General features: G+C 38.7%; 1 protein-coding gene across 5 annotated transcripts in view; it reads right to left on the bottom strand.

Annotated features, from left to right (window-relative positions):
• Window positions 1-3,256: 3,256 nt before the first annotated feature.
• LOC134673163 (synaptosomal-associated protein 25-like) overlaps window positions 3,257-18,267 on the bottom strand; it is a 53,856-nt gene continuing 38,845 nt past the window's right edge. For 3 of the 5 annotated variants that reach the window (XM_063531113.1, XM_063531114.1, XM_063531110.1), the window contains 5 exons: window positions 13,819-13,867; window positions 12,939-13,056; window positions 9,767-9,895; window positions 7,235-7,379; window positions 3,257-3,367 (listed from right to left, as the gene is read on the bottom strand). In XM_063531113.1, coding sequence (XP_063387183.1) covers window positions 3,305-3,367; window positions 7,235-7,379; window positions 9,767-9,895; window positions 12,939-13,056; window positions 13,819-13,867 — 504 coding nt within the window. In that variant the 3' untranslated portion in view covers window positions 3,257-3,304. Of the gene's footprint in view, window positions 3,368-7,234; window positions 7,380-9,766; window positions 9,896-12,938; window positions 13,057-13,818; window positions 13,868-14,854; window positions 14,904-15,750; window positions 15,800-18,267 lie in introns of all 5 variants that reach the window. The other 2 variants (XM_063531112.1, XM_063531111.1) reach the window with 2 other exon arrangements.

The raw sequence follows: 18,267 nt of genomic DNA on the forward strand, positions 1-18,267 counted from the left end.
ACTCCCCGCCTACCAATAGGACAGTAAGATCTTAAAGAATAATTGTAAATAAAATTACAAAATCATTTTATAAATTAAAATGTTTTTATTTAATCATAAAATAAATAGAAAATAATTAGTAGAGTAATTTACTACGTAGTTATAATAGTTGGCTAATATTAGATTTAGTACATCGACTGACTGGCCGAATTTCATAGAAGCAGATATGTCATCTCACAAGGATATGTCCATTAAGCTTCAACTGACAGATAGCTGGTTTTATGTATACTGATACTACGAAAAATAGATGGGTCTAAAATATTTTAAAATTACATAAATGCTCCTATGAAATTATAAAAACATCTGATACGTATCAGATCCATAAAAGTTTATAAGAAACGTGGCTAAATACTGATTCCTTAATTCAACCTATTATCACATATCAAACCAAGCCTTCCATACATTATTGCCATTTACACGTCCCCTTCTAACAAGAAAATATATCGAGTTTCCATTAAACAGTGTCAAAAGTAACAATAGTTCTGTATTACAGAAATAATTTAAAAAAGTAGTGATTGAAAACACTTCAATTGTAAGCGTCGAGCGAATTCCTAACAAGTAACATTAGCGATATGATATTTGTTAACAACAGGTAAATGCATTATCTCAAAATAATAACTTTCAACGCCTCTTACTAAGTAGGTACATTATATGTTGTAATTGTTATACGAGATTAATATTATATTTATGAATATATATGATAATTCTCTTTCAGCACACAGATCTACTGTATAAAATGAGCACCAAAGATCATTATCATACGATTCAAATGTTGTATATGTTTTTTGAAGTATCAAAATCAAGATTCAAAAAGTTAGTACATGTCAGAGAGTAGAAAAGAAAGTTTTTAGGATATGTAAGATAGTTCTTGAGCGATAGAAGTACAGAGATAGAAAACTAAACGTATAAAAATGAGAGTTAAAATACAGTGTTCACTTAACACAGTAGAATGCCCAAGCATTGTAGTACACATATTTAGATCTTAACAATTTTACATTTGGGTAAATGTAAGTAAGTATCCACATTTATAGATACTATTATAAATATCGAAGTTATATCACTTATATCTAGGACCGGTTGCGGGACTGTTCGGTAGTACATAGGCAAATTTTATTAAACTATAGGTAAAATGTAAAATAAAATAAAGCACCACTTATTTAAATGCGAAGACTAAGTTAAAACAATGGAGGTTCTCTACCACATATTGTATCTGTCATTTAGTCCGCTACTGTCAGTTTGAAAGATTAAGATTATTAATGTTATTGATATGGCGACAGAAACTATGTTAACATTCTGGGCCGATTTTTAATTTGTTGGTGATTTTATTTATTAGATTTGGAAACAATTTGGCTAGTTGAAGAGCTCATTCTGGGTGGAATATAAATTATACAAAATCCCAATTTGGGACAAAAAAAGTATGTAATTTTCCGTTGATTCCCGAAAATACCATACGTTTTCTTAACTTAGTAGAACGTTTTTAGGACACATTTAGAAATTGCGCTTATTATGTACAGAATATCAAATTTTATCGTAATCTGACAAAAAAAAACCACCAAAATAAGGCCTTCATAGTGAGATCACTGCTAGAACCTCAATTGCGTAAGATTCAATATTACTATGTAATAATGGTACACGTTTACAAGACTAATAATGACATCTTTTGTGCTTTGAGAATATCTATTATACAAAATATCAGTGTTACAGTACCCGCAACCGGTGGACAGAAAGCGACTACCGCGTTATCACCTCACACAAATCAAGTCACATTCAGTTCCAATTCCACACTTAAATAGCCTCACAACAATGACACTACAGCCAAATAATGTATCAAAATAGTGGAACTAAGCATGACTTGTATTGGCCGCTTTGTAAAATCTAATCTGTAGGATTTGTGTAAAGTGACAACGGCTAAGCGAGCGTCTTGTGTCACGAATTGGCTGTTTTTTATATTTCTAGTGTCTTTCTATCGCCTGCACTGTGCAACAGCTGTTCAAAGTACTTATCATACGATTTAGATACTTTTTTCGGTGTTAGACACGCGTATCGTCAGTCCCAATTTAAGCCATTTCTAGAATCTTCAGTAGGTACAAGGGTTAAAACACGCTATCAGTAGTTTTGGGGCGCTCCAGGAAAGAGTCGGGTACGTGACGGTATTTTTTCCAACATTTCTGATAAAGCTAAGAAGACGATATTTGGCATGACAAGGCTTGATACCTTAGCTTTAAATTTAACGGCATATACAGACTTCTGCAGGTTAGTAAGGTAGCTGCCATACGCGTCAAGTCCCCGAACAGGTAACCTTTTTGTGGAATGCCTCTTTGGAATATATTTCTGAAATATCTTGAAAGACGGGATACGATACGAGTGACACCACGTTTTAACTAATCGTAGGTGACGATTTAGACTATATATTTGACTTTGATACGAGTTCTTGACTAGTGTAGTCGATGGAAAGTATTATAATGTGTAAAATAACGTTTACGCCTATTCGCAACATGAACTTAGCTCGCGTTAAGTATATTATGTCAATAGAAATAGCCAAAGGTGTAATTCTTCTTCATAATCTTGCAGTCTTCGAAAACATTGACAGATTAGTACACATTTCTCGCCAGTTCTTGTTTTTTTATGGCCTATTTTAAGGTTGGGTATGTGTCAGTTTAATTTCCATTATCAAAATCGAATACAAATTAATAATTAAATGACCTAGAAGGATTCGAACTGGAAATATATCCAGCACGGATGCAACCGAGGCGGGTAATTTCGACTTTGTGGGATCACCGTCGCGGTTGCTTCCGCAAGTGTGTACGTAAAGGGCTGGTTTAGACGGCGCGCGAAGTCGCATGCGATTTTAGTTACATTGTGGACTGTTGGTTACGTCCAATTCAACCGACCGATCAAAACCGCAATGTAATGAAACTCGCATGCGAGTTCTCGCATCGACTAAATGAACCCTAAGGGCTGATTTAGACGATGCGTGTTTCATACCATTGCGGGTTTTGATTGGTCGGTTGAATTGGACGTAATCCACAGTTCGCAATGTAAATAAAATCGCATGCAAGTTCGCGCGCCGTCTAAATCAGCCCTTAGGTTACGTACACACTTGCGGAAGCAACCGCGACGGTGTTTCCACAAAGTCGAAATTACCCGCCTCGGTTGCATCCGTGCTGCAGCCCTTAGTCTAAATTAGTTTTGTTTACACATTTGGCTATTAATACAAGTTCCCGACCACGAGACGCGTGTGTGTTGTGTGGTGTGCTGCCGCCGTCTACTTGAGAAGCTCGTGCGCGCGCTGGTTGGCCAGCGTTATCCTCGTTTCGTTCGATTCGCCCTACGTAACAGAATACGCGGTTGTTTTCATGTTCAATGCACAGCGACTGTGCGTATTTGGTGAGTGTGTGTGAGAAAAACTTTTTATTTTTATTTATCTTACTGGCCAAATTCTATTAAATTTATATCTCAAATCAATTTGATATAAAAGGAAAATTGAAACACGAAAATGATCTGTAATGTAGGTATACCAAACAATTTAATTAGAGCTGTTTTATCAGTTCAAAGGCTTTGGACACGGACCAAATCACCAGAAAATATTAGTAACTAATCAATATTTATAAAATATCGGTTCGAGGATAGGCAAAAGGTATGGTGCCATCTTTTCGAGCGATGGCACCATACCTTTGGCTTACTGTCGAGTAGATGGCAATACTTTTTGACATTTAACAAATTTAACACGTATTAGTGAAAATTAAGAATCAAAGTCAAATGGCGTTCTAAAAGTGTTAATCATTTGTGTCGAAAGATGGCAGTAAATGTACTGACTATATAATTTATTAATATATTTGACAATATTCCTCTATTTCAAATTATCTTTGGTGTAACTGAACCCAACTATAAAGTTGTTGAATAATTTTACGGTTTAGACTCACTTGTTTTTAGTCACTCGCGCGACATGTTTCGGAGAGCCTAGCTAGCTGGAGAGCGTGCGACGCGGCGAGCCGCAGTACGCGAGACACGGCCGTCGTGAACGCTGCTCGCACTGTTAGTGCTTGAGAAAGGAGACCTAGGCTCTCCGAAACATGTCGCGCGAGTGACTAAAAACAAGTGAGTCTAAACCGTAAAATTATTCAATGGTAGTATGTCTCACAACAGCTTAACTTAGATTATAAAGTTGTTCTTACACACATTCATGTATTTATTGCATTGTAAGTGTACAGTCGCTGTTTTTGAAACGAAGTACACATGTTATGTTATAGTGAATGATAGTGTTATCAATGATTCTGACTCAGGATATGTTAATGACAAAAATGCAATGACCTTACACACGAAAAATACCAATTAATTTCCCGAGTATTTGTATCAAAATGACGCATTTTAAATTTCACTTTGATACACAAGTAAAGAAGTCAATGTAGGTACTCCTATTTTAAAACATTTTTATAATAAGATATTAATATTTATAGATTATAAAATATTGAGATTACAGGTATCAAAATGCAATTTTTTACTCGGAATAGTCAACTGCGCGATCATTTTACTACATTTTTTTTGGCGGTAGTTGATTTTGCTCAACGGTCAATGCATAATTAAATTTGAAGGGACCCTAGTGCCATCTATGGGGACTTGAAAGTCTTGTGGTATGTTAGTCATGGATGTGATTCTAACACTCGGTACACAATGACAGTGTGGACAGATGTTGTTATGTTCCGTCGGTGGACAGTATGGACACAACACAGTTACAACACCCAATCGTTTCTAACACTACTTGTACAGTACAGCGTCTGACATATGAGCACAGACAAAGTTCAATTTATTTTTCTTCGACCTTTCTTGACTTGTCGCTAACGTAAAAACGCCCAACTATAGTCAAAAAGCTCCCAATTAGCCTCATGCATGACTTTTTTATTTTTATAAAATAATTATTTATATCGTTTGAAGACCGGAAAAAATACCTTAATAAACCTTCCCATAATATTGTAAAAAAATATTTAAAATGTTGAAAAATTTTGAGCGGTTTAAAAGCTCATAATATTTGGCGCGTTTTCGACAGAACTGATGACGTCACTCGGTGTGAACGCAACTGACGTTTGCGACTTAGTGGCGAGTCAGGTCATAATGCCATCTCTTTCACTCCTGGCTGGTCTTAACAATTTGTTTAAACGAGTGACGTCGCGTGGCGTTTCGAGTAATGGCGTTGCGTTTCGCTCTCTATCTTTTGCGGCCAAATTTTTGTACTTATTATTTATTATTTTAAGTAATTAAATGATAATTTAATAAGGGAAAGACATTTATAACATGATATAATGGCAACAAACATTTGAATAAAAAATATTTCGTTCATATACGGTTCAAAAATTATAGTGCCACACTATTAGTAGGCGTTGTTTATTATCAATATCGATTTTCTTTTATAAAATATGTACTTTGTCTGTCCAAATATGTGAGCTGCTATGAACACATGCTCGAGAAATTTACGATGAAGTTTGCCAGGAAAGCGAAACTGCAGTTTCGAAGGGCGTCAAGCTAAAGATAGATGACAGGGAGACTGCAAGTCAAGGATTCTATTCATACTTCCACTGCTAGTGACAGGCAACAATCACACGGTGAAAATGTCAATGACTGTAACGCTTTGCATTCAAATTTCGTAACACGGTAAAAAGGTAAAAGTAGGCAACCTTTAAGCTTTCTTTAAAACTTTCATTATCGTTACAAGTGTTTATTTATCATGAAGTATTTGAACAAATTAAATTATTTTCAGAAAATATTTTAATTTGTTTTTATCAAGTAGAAACACTACTATATAAATTATAAACTGAAATAAATGTCATATACTTGGAAAAATTTGACTAATGCCGCTGTGGCCCGGTGGCCGAGTGGTTCAGGCACCTGCCGCGATAGCAGAGGACGCTGGTTCGATTCCAGCCTGGGGCACTGGAGGCCTTGGTCACTTTTTCTGAGTATATGACATTTATTTTTGTTTATTTATCATTATAAACTCACTTGTCACTACCAACCTTTATAACACCGCGTTTTTTTTTGGTTTTTTTTGTAGTAGCTAATTGACAGTAAGTATATCAAAAAACCATTAAAAAATCCCGGGGTAAAATTGTATAGTTTTAGGGTTATCCGGGTTAAAAACAGGAGCCACGTACTTTAACCTTTTTACTGTTGCGATCAAATATCAACATTTGAAGATATTAAAAGAAAAGCTTCAAGATTTACAACACTTTGATGCATACGTTTTATATCAATGTCATCAAAGCGGAGTAAGGAAATAGAAATCGCCCCAACAAAAAGACCGACTGAAAACATAAAATTCACGACACAGATTAAAATGACATTAGTTTTGCATTTGGTGTACGCGATTTCGTCTTTCCTGGTTCCTAGGCATTTTATTTCTATATTGGCAAATAATCATTATCTTCACTTATATATTTGTAGAAATCTTTCAAATTTTCAATTGCGAATTTGTGTGCCTCATGCTTTTGTTACATAATTTACATGCGCCTAAGATTGTCATGTCATGTTTCTGAATGGCACGATCAATAAAATATTGCCATTTCTTTGGCCACCGTCCAGTCGCCATCAGATATATCGAAGCAGCCAAGGCGCTCACAAATATCTGATCACGCCTCTATTATCAAGGCGTTAGAAAGCGTGTTCAGATATTGTGGATCACCATAGGCGCACCGATATATCTAATGGCGACTGTATCATCCACAGAGTAATATTACCGAGCCGGTGGTCATAAAACATGGTGCAAAAATTGCGATCTATGCTGAAGAGTGAAGAAAATAGACAACTGGATTATTCGTCATTTAGAACACACACACATTTGGAACTAGAGTACACGAGAGGTGACAGAGATAGCTTCTCTCCTTGTTTCAAACTAACGTTAAAAATCATACAGTCGAACCTTACAATTTAATATGTATACCTATCATTTATATCTCTATAAAGGATAGGTATACATATTCCACACTAGCGTCTCCCGATTGTCGGCATCTAGTCAACTCTATGGTTGCTGCTCGACACAGCGTTGGCGCAACTGCGGAGCGACGCCATTCTCCATAGCCATATTCTCCAAGACTATCGTGTAGTGTGGCAAAGCTTTTGGATCTCAGTGCCTACTCAACTCCTACTTCATCCTCTAACCCCCACGAAATCGCGTCCACCATCCCCCCCACCCATCCCCCCGTACCTTGCGGTTGATGCGGTCGACCTGGCGGTTCTGGTTCTCCAGCTCGGAGCCCATGTCCAGCGCCATGTTGCGGAGGTTACCGATCATCGTGTTCACCTGGCCCATGTTCTCTTCCATCTCGTCTTCTCGAGCGTCGTTTGTTATCCTGGAAATTGAAATATGGCATAGCATCAGCCGGGCTAGCACATGATTGGCTAGCACATGACTATCCGTCCCTCTTTAATTAATACAGTTAAAAAAACCGGGCAAGTGCGAGTCGGACTCACGCACGAAGGGTTCCGTACCATAATGCAAAAAAAAACAAAAAAAAGCAAAAAAGAAATCGCTCACCCATCCAAGTACTGACCACTCCCGACGTTGCTTAACTTTGGTCAAAAATCACGTTTGTTGTATGGGAGCCTCATTTAAATCTTTATTTTATTCTGTTTTTAGTATTTGTTGTTATAGCGGCAACAGAAATACATCATCTGTGAAAATTTCAACGGTCTAGCTATCACGGTTCGTGAGATACAGCCTGGTGACAGACAGACGGACGGACGGACGGACAGCGAAGTCTTAGTAATAGGGTCCCGTTTTACCCTTTGGGTACGGAACCCTAAAAAGACGGGTAGTCTATCTCGCGGCGAGATACTGTCGCGCCAATCATGTGCTTGGCCTACTGCTGAGTGGATCTGACTTGCGACTGACTTCTGGACGTCAAGACTTCAAACAGGGTATTTTCCTACTAGTCAAATCAGTTACTTTTTTAGAATTTTCAATACGATTTGCTAATATGGAATTTATATGAAACATTACATCGTGACGTCACGGTCAACTCACCTACAGCTTGGCAAAAAAGAGAAGATTTTAAAAAGTGGCAACACTGTAGTGTCGTCCCTTTCAAACCAATGCATATAAGAAAACGGGACGACACTACAATGCTGCCACTTTTTAATTTCTACTCTTTTTTGATAAGCTGTAGTTTTTATATTTCTATCCGATTTATTAAATAGAAATTGTGTTAAATAACTCCTATCAGTGTTTTTCTAGTAATTATCTGGTGCTTTATTTCATGCATGGTGTAAAATAATTTATTTTAAATACAGTATAATATCCTATTCAAGCTTTTCAGTCGGGTACCGTGTTTAGGCCACGAAGCTTGCTCAGTGACCTATAGTTCGTTTTTTTTTAGCATTAGAAATAAGGTAAACAATCTTGAAGTGTCTTTTAATTGAAAAACACATTTTTAGGCACACACGGCAAATATGTAACAATTATGAATCTGAATGATTTACATTTTATAGATATTAATAAAAGCCAATGTAATAATTCATCCTCATTGTTTTTAAATAGCTGTCGCTGTCGCGTGCATTGTAAATACACTTTAAATTCAAAAGAAGAATGAATGTAATCTTGACAACTACAAAGCTATAACCACAACAAAGGTTGTACAAACGAATGCAGTAGCGTGTGTACTGCAAACATGGATACCAGACAACATGATTCATGTTCCAACCCCGCCACACCCACTCATTCGTACAGGCATTTTTGGGCGTCTAGACAGTCAATGACTTAGTAAGTGAAATTTTGGAGAGCTGCCAGTGAAAATGATGAGTCAGCAACATCTGGGTTGCATTCTCCCGTAGAGACCTCGTATTATGGAACGTGAATGGGAGGGCGTGGTCGCAGAGTTACTATGAATTTTATGAGACTGTGCCAATTTTATTACGAGTAGTGAATTTTAGCTAAGGCATTTTTTGTTCGATACGTCCTTTTTTCGGGTGTTACGCCTGAGAACTAAATCAATTTGGTTACCAAAATGTGCCTACTTTGCTTTCACTGGATAAGTGGGTAATTGTGCTCCATCATTTTTTATACATGAAAACTATATCCACAGTTACGTGTTACAACTTGATAGTAATCGTAGTGATGGTCTATTTAAATCGGAATATATATGTACTTATTAAAATACCTACCACAATATTAAAGTTTTAAAATTCCGAAACTTGGAGCAAAGTAAGCACATTTTACGGTAATCATTATGGTTGGTTTTAAATAAAATATTAATAAATGTGTTCTAATGTATCACTACACCTTTAACAAAGTCCCCCGCCGCGTCTGTCTGTCTGTGTGTTTGTATGTTTGTTCCCGATAAATTCAAAAACTACTAAACGGATTTTCACGCATTTTTCACCTATCAATAGAGTGATTCTTGAGGAAGGTTTAGGTGTATAATTTGTTAACTCGTGCGAAGCCAGGGCGGGTCGCTAGTTAATGTATGAGAAAGTAAACTCTGTAAATGCCATTATAAATAAATAAATTAAATGAGAAAGTGGAAATGTTGCGGCTGGTTGTTCACCACCTTGCCGTCGTCGAAGCTCCTCTGCCATGTGTGGAGGACTTGTCATGTCATGTACCGACCTGCCTATGTAGCCGGCCTGCGGGCCTATATATGCCTCGTCCATGACCCGCTGCGGCTGGTTGTTCACCCCACCTTGCCGTCGTTGAAGCCCCTCTGCCATGTGTGGAGGACATGTCATGTCATGTACCGACCTGCCTATGTAGCCGGCCTGCGGGCCTATGCCGTTGCGCTCGTCCATGACCCGTTGCGGCTGGTTGTTCACCACCTTGCCGTCGTCGTTGCCCTTCCACGTGCCGTCGTCCTCCTTGAACGACGCTCCCCTGCAAACATTATTTTTGGATCAAATTTAAAATCCCCCAAAAAATTATAAGAGTGCCTTTGACAAGTCAAAACCTATTAAAGAATCATTGTTATAATTCAGTTTTGGAGATAATTGGGAACATTATAAATAGCATCTTACTCTAACATATATGTATAATTGTATATACCATCTCAGTTTCGTCCGAAATATAAATGTGACCCATACTTCCATGGAATAGCAGGGAAATATGATTTTACTATCATCATCATCATCATCTCAGCCATAAGACGTCCACTGCTGAACATAGGCCTCCCCCTTTTTTGGGGGGTGAATTCTACTATAGCGCGTAGCAATTATGGAAAATATTTGCTACGCGTTTCCTAATCCGTCTACACGCTAGTATTGCAGCTACATCTTCGTAGCACTTCTTCGCTACCGTCATCGCGTTATATATTTATTATTAAGTACTAAAATCAATGTGAACATTTCGTCAGGTGTGTCAAATCACCTTATTTTGGTATTAATACAGTTCACTGTTACTATGAGCTTGTGTTGATAATTAGTGAGATTTGGTTGCCACCTGACGATTTACACTTACAAATAGTATCCCCACCGTTTCTATAGCATTAATAGTAAACCTTTGCAATGTTGATAAACATTGCCTTTCAATGTTAGTTTAGGCTCAACGCCACTCAAACGGAAACAGGTACACTCGACCTTTATTTGTGTGCTATTACTATTATAATAATAGGTTGTAATAACATTCCGAGCCGACAGCTGGGATTAGATTAACATTCCAAGTCACGCGATATATATTTTTTCCGTAACACGATTCCGAATATGCGTGATAATAAAGCATTGCATATTTTACATTCACCCTCGTAGCAATGGGGAGACACTCTTGACTTCGGTCGAACTCGGCTCCGTTCGGCTCAGCATTGCTCCGAGCAATTATTAGGGTTGGCACCATTTGACTTCCTTGTGCGTGCACGACCACAGATAAGATAATCACTTGAATTTTGACAACCCTAAATAGCCGAAAGGGATAGTGCTATATATTAGAAAGGGACAGCATGAGTCGACCCTGAATCGCTGTCAAACTTCGGGTTTGTAGGAAGTGTCCTTTCTGTACGGTAGTACTATTATTTCTTCTGTGCTCGCAGAAAGAGCATCAAATACAGTCATAGTGACGGATTAAGTGGCCAAGTGCCATCCTTGAAATACGGAAGTGTTCCGATATATTTGACCACTTTGTTAGTCATAGTCACTATCTAAGCATCTATTTGACGTTGACTGTACAAGTTAAGTCCAAAATTCTATTCGCATTTTCGCGATATCACTATCCATAATACAGGGTGTCCCAGAATTCGACGTCAAGCCGTAAATGGATGATAGACCAAGTCATAACAGTTATCATAAAAATACAAAAAAAATCCAACTCAGCATGTTCTTTAAAAATTATGGTCACTTTAAAAATTCACTAAAAAATCCACACCCTGTAATTATTCAAGATTACACAATAATAAAAAAATTAGAATAAATTATGGAATTTGTAGTAACAAGAGTTAAAGAACCATTACAGGGTGTGGATTTTTTTGTGAATTTTTAAAGTGACCATAATTTTTAAAAAACATGAGTTGGATTTTTTTTTGTATTTTTATGATAACTGTTATGACTTGGTCTATCATCCGTTTACGGCTTGACGTCGATTTCTGGGACAACCTGTATAGCCTAATGACATCATTACATCGTGACAGACACATGCTATCATTAAAAAAAAAGTTAGATTACAATGCTTTATTCAATATACTAATGAGATGTTTCTTAATTCCAATTATGATACAAATAAAAACCACACAGGAATTTTTATCACCAATACAACTTCTGTAAAATTTTACTCGGATTAAGTATTCATACGCCTGTATAACAACTAGCTTAAAAAGTTATTTTAAGTGTTGTTTCAACTATGCAATTTAGTTAACTAACTAGTTCTGAGCTTTGCTTTTACACTGCATTTGTAAACTCATTTAATACGAGTTACAACCCTATTCTCACGCAGTAAAGCACATTTTCAAACGCTTTCAGCACACTTTAACAGCTTAAGCCTATTAGCAGAGTTTCAACTGTTTAGTGTTTACATCCAACAGGTCTGTATGTTCGTGTACGCACGGAACCATAGTTGACCTTTGGAAATAAGTCAACGCCCCACGGTATGCGGGCAGCCTGCCAAACGCCCCTTGACTTCATTCATCTGGTACTTTCCAGGCCATTCATAACTGTGAAAATCTGAACGCTCCTTGAATTTTTAGGTTATGTTTTATTCAAGACTTGCCAAGTTGGTACATTTGTGAGTCAATGTGTTGGAAACAACGTAATCGCTCGCGGATTAGAACTTTTAACCAATATATCTTCCGATAACAAATTGAAATGCGTCTTGCGAACTTTATTCCGCATCGCAAATGTGTTTGAAAAGAAATTATCATAATAAGGGTAGCTTTATCTGGAAAGCTCTAATACCTGTAACATTAGGGTTCAATCTTATAGATTAAAGGGACGACGTCACGTGAACGCTTCTCCGTACAAACGTAGTCCTCATTTCCTCTCTGGTTATTAACTTTATAGATAATATTTTCCACAATCTGATGTGTATTAATCACAGCTATGCCCCTTCGTTTGTTTTGTTTCGATTTTTTGATTATTATAAGAGTTAGGAGCTTTTAAAAGTTTGTATGAAATTAGTTTTTCGCTTTTTATAATAATAAAAAATCGAACCTAATAACAAAAAACCTACTCTGGTCACAGAATAAATAATAGTAGTAATAGAATAAATAATAATAGTAAGTAGAATAGTAATAATAGGCGGCGACAGCGCCACGCGCGGCTTATGGCTAGCCACCAAAATTGGTGTGGGACGGATGTACTTGCTTATAGCTACCTGTTACAAAGCGACGAAATCGCGGAGTGAGCTATGGTATCAGACATAACAAAATCACTCTATATATTTATTGTTTAAAAATTGAAAAAAAAAAAGAATAAGAAACTGTCTGTAGGTAGGTACTTACTTGTTGCAGGGCAGCACGCAGATCCCGCAGCACTTCTCCATGCCTGACAGATTCTTCTCCGCCTCTCGCATGTCCGCGTTGATCTGGTCCATTCCCTCCTCGATCCTGTCCAATTGCTCTGTCCACACACACACACACAAACGTTTTAGAACCGCCCTGCCAGACCACGCGCAAGTGTGTCAAGCGCCTAACCAAACTAACGCGATTTTTAAATCCGACTTTTTGTAAATTCTCAACGCTCTCGACAATCCAGAACTAAGTGTAAGACAGATGTATCATGTATTTTAATTATTACTAGTTAGTCTCATGCAGCGTTTTTTATATTTGAACTACTGTTATTAAACTTATTAATGCTATGTGTAAGCAGCTATAGTATTCTTTAGTATTGGATTATTACTTTTATGTCTTACACTTGATCTGGAAATAACTAAATTGAACATTACCTTCATGATGTATGTGCTGAGACTATGTGATAACATTTAATTACTAATACTCGTAGTGTCTAACATTTAGAATCTTATCAAATACTAAAAATCATGCAATTAACAGCGAGATAGAAGAACGTGCATAGCTAGATGCGTGAGAAAAAACTAAAGAAAAGAAACGGCACTTTTAACATACTCTGTTTCTATTTAAACTCCGCGTCCCAATTCACGAGGAAAATATGGGACCGGAGATTTCATTAATAATTTAATCTACTTATGGTCATGATAAATTTACCTTCATTTTTATCCATTAGAAAATTACACGTTAGCATTTCGAATCGTTATTTAATGTCAAAAGATCATCGCCATTCAATAAAATTTTTAAAATCTGAACTGGCATGTCAGACAAAAGCTCGACTAAGGTGTGATGTAAAATAGTACTACTGGATGCTTACCGCCCTGTTCATCCAGCATGACCAGGGTTTTCATGCCCACCTCGTGACTCTACAACACAATAATGATGTCACTATAGCTCGCCAAACGAATGCAGGGAGCGGCGCGCGCGCACGGTGGGAGCTCTAGCGCGAGCTAGTCGGGCGGGCGCGCTAGCTGCTAGCGGCGCTAGCGCAGCGCGCCCGAGCGACCAGCGCGGCGCGGCGTGCGCGGGCGCCGCGGGCGCGGCATCGCGTGCGAGGGCGCAACGCGGCGGGACAACTCAACTCAACACAATCAAACAGAACTAAAAACAAAACAGAAAATACATGACATGAACGAACATGGCGCGCTCGGCGAGTCGGGCGGCCGCTCCTTCGATGATGGTAAAATAAATCAATTTAGCAAATGAGCGTCCATAAAGCCATTCCTAAATGATAAGTGATTTTAGCAAAACAGTAATTGACTTAGTTGAAGAAGAGAAATGAACAATCTAATATGTAATGTGGCGAGGAGCGAGCGACGAGGACCGGCGCCTGCGGTCCCGCCCGTCGCCAGCTAACAGTTACCTACTGTACACGCTAACATTAACCATTAACAGTACGCTGCTAGCCATGGACGTGAGGCGTATACCATTTAATCTATACGGTACAGACACACTCGGTAAACGCGCATTCATTTCAGTTACCGCTGTATACATCAGAGAAGAGAACAGTAGATTCGGAAAGAGAAATAAATATACCTATAAAAAGCGTTCCGATAGATACATATCAACGGAAGAACTAAACAGATTGCGCAGCTCATTCAAATTAAATCTTCAGCAAATAGAGTTACAGTTTTTGGCGACAATTAGCAACGAACGGCCATCGGGCTTATCTATTTACACTATGTTTTCAAAATCATCCCCATCGAAACAAAGAAACACACGCAACATCGATCTCAGATAAGTCGTTAGTCAAGAGAAACGTCAAAGAAAAACAAAGAGATTACTGTTTTAACTGCACATTCAACACAGACGTTCTCACGGTATGACTACCCACGTGTCAGTTTAACTCTTACCGCCCTGGTGACTCAACATATGAAGCGCTTGCCCCCCGGCGTCCTCGCTCTATACATAAAATACAAATCAAAATAATATATCGTAGGAGAGAGAGTATCGGGTGTGTGGGTGGCGGGGTGCGGTGCGCCGTAAGGGGGTGGCCCGCGCGGGAGCCGTGCGTGGCGGCAGCGTGCGCGGCTGCGAGCGTGGCGAGGCAGCGAGCGTGCGCGAGCGGCGGGCGGCGGCGGGCGGCGCCTCGCGCGCGCCGCACGCCGCCGGCCGCCGCGGGCCTAACACACACTACTCGATCAACAACGACATGCATGCAGTGAAGCTTGCAAGTAAAACCAGATAAAGTTTCATTTGTGCTCAGTTTCATATGAATCATGATTATTTTGTGTGATGTTAAGAGTCGTGCGTTGAGGAGAAGCGTTTCGAATTTACTTCGCTCGTTTATTACGATCGTTGCATGTGATTTAGGTACAGTTGTAAATTTTAGAGTCAAGTACGAACATCTGAAATGCAGGATGTCAGTAACATCAGATTATAGTTTGTATGTTAATTCGCTCGATCTGCTAGCCTTCGTGGAAGTTAAACAGCACTCGATGTCGAGTTGTGCAAGTGGTGTAAAATAACTACGGAACCAATAAAGTATACAAAGATGTGGGTATTCCATGGTTAGTCTGGGTATGAAGTAAGTAGTATTAATACATGTTAATCAGGATTGAGAAGGCCCGCACCTTTGTATTTAGCAGTGACGAAATTTTAAATACTTAGTCATTGAGATACCCCCTTCGAGTCTTCTACGACGAGCCCATCGGGTCAGCTGAAAGCCCTACGACGCTTGAACAAGGTTAGCGAAAAAGGCAAAATAGATAATTGTAAAGTAGTGTTGCAAATGTTGCAGATCACTCACCTCCCTGGTCGTCTAGAGCGACCAGAGTTCGAATGCCGGCCTCCTTGCTCTAAACCAGCCGCAGAAACAAAAAGTCACAGAGCATTGTTAGTTGTGAGGGGTACAGTGGAGTGTGCGCGCCGCTCCGCTCGGCGCTGCGCGTGAGTTCGTGTGCCGAGTCCATGAGCGTATCAAATGCGTTATACATATATATATAGTGCCGCTCAAGGAGGACATTCACCTTCCTTGCTTCAATATGTACACTTTTGTTTAAAGCGCCCAAGGTGGGAACGGCAGCTTAAGAAGTGAAGATCCTCCTTGGCGTCTTGAACTGTGTTGTTTAGAGTCATGAAGAGTCTGTACGGTGTCTTCAATGCTGTATTGCGTGAACATACATATTTAACGGCACAGACAATATCATGGCGTAGTTACAAATTTGTATCGTATAAAAGAAATGTCAAATAACATACTGAAAACTTACTTAAAGAATATACAGTATTTGAAAATTATTGAACTGAGGCAATTTCCCTAATCGATACATAAAAAATAAACAAATACAAAACTGAAGAATGTAAATACGGATATCAATCTGGTCTGTATTTGGTGTGAGAGTTGGATAGGTGTAGCTCGATATATAATTGTTGGAGTCCAGTGGCAGGTATGGGGGTGTGCTCACGCCCACATTGGTAGTATTGTGAATGTTCGAGAAGGCATGAAAACAACATAATAGATTAACAGTCAACAACAGAGAGCAGCCACTACACAGAGACCTACGATACAAGTTCAACTAAAAGAGGATAGAACGAATATAGACACTGAGCAAGATCCCTCCTGATCTGAGCAGTGAGTGCTGGGAAGTAGGTAATAGTCGGAGCAAGTGGCGAACGTGTTCTCATATTCGCATTAGTGGAAACAGTCTTGAATGAAGATAGAGGTCGCTAGAGATAGGTACGAGAGAAATGGTAAAGGTTACAGTCCAAGTTTCGCAAGGGGTCGAAGCAAGCCCAAGCACAACGTTCAGGTACTCTTTGGATGGGGAAGCGCACATAATGGGGGTTACACTAAAGGGGATCTAACATCTCAGAAGTATCTTGATCTATTTGGGGTATGCTTCAGACATCAAAGGGGTGTGGACTTCATGCTTGGGAACAACATCGCAGTTACGAGCTTTAACAGTTAGGAGCTGACGGTTAAGCCTTGTCCTGTGTTCATCTTGTTTCTTTATTAATTCAAATTACAAAGCGTAACATTGAGAAATAATCTTCGTTAATTAACTATCAGCACCGGGGCGGTGAGCCCGTGGGGTTAAACTTGACATAAAATATACAAAACTACTAACAACACAAAGGGCTATAGAGGTATCTAACATTTTTGGACACATCAAGGCACGGAACATGCAACACCCAATAATTTATGCATGGTAATCATGTTTGTCCAATATACATATATATAATATATTCCGCATAGGACATATGAACAAAAAAAAAGGATATATAATCGGACATCTACAATAAATATATACACATACATTAAATATATAACGTAATGTAGCGACATCGATACACAACAGCCAGGAATAGCAGAGGCTGCGCCCTACGGGGTGGGTCGGGCGTCGGAGACCAAACCGAGCTTGGGGCTGACCAGGACACTTCCGCTATACCCCTCACTCCCTCGCATCGAGAACACCTCTCTCACAGATGATCACAAATAATCACATAACGAACTGAACAACTCAACTTAAACACTTAAAACTATGGGATGAGGGGAAACAAAAAGTACGCGTCTAATAATACAAATCCGCACAGTTCGTTGTTTCAATCGTTACTCTATGGGGAACTCTGGTCGAGTTCACGCTCGCTTGCAATTTAGAAAATATTAATACACATTGGTAAATAGGATACACAGATTAGTTGGCTCGAAATTGATATAAAAACGACGGGACCCCGAATATTATTTCAAGTAATAGTTCATAATGCGTATTCATCGGCGGAGCGAAAAAACATTTTCGTATTATCGGTCGGTAGCGACCGTAATTTCAGTTTCATCCTCGCCTTGTCGTCGGAAAACTAAATGTTCAATATTCAAGTCCGTTTTTGATATCAAATTCTTGACAAGTAAAGATACATCAACGGGAACAGAAAGAGAGCACCATCAGAACTCAAACGTTAAGATGAAGTGATTTTGGGAGGTATTCTCGACATTTTCAATCATGTCTCTCCCTTTCAAATCAGTACATTTTTATCATAATTCAATTTCAAAATATTACTTTCGTTTTTTAAAACTGCCATAAACGCGTATTCATAAAAACGATTTATAAACTGTGCTTCCCCAGATCACCTATTTACGCACACATCTAAAGTAATCTTTTATACACACGACACACGGCAAAAGCAACTTTTGTTGTGTTTGTGTGTGTGCATCTACATATAAGATTACATGTGAGCATAGCATAGGTGCTTTGTACGCGCAGTTTAAAAATGGTTCATCTATTGTAAAATAACAAGAATAGATACAGGTGATAGGTCAAACGTCAGTTAT

Source organism: Cydia fagiglandana, chromosome 18 (assembly GCF_963556715.1).
Source record: "Cydia fagiglandana chromosome 18, ilCydFagi1.1, whole genome shotgun sequence".
Lineage (NCBI taxonomy): Eukaryota > Metazoa > Arthropoda > Insecta > Lepidoptera > Tortricidae > Cydia > Cydia fagiglandana.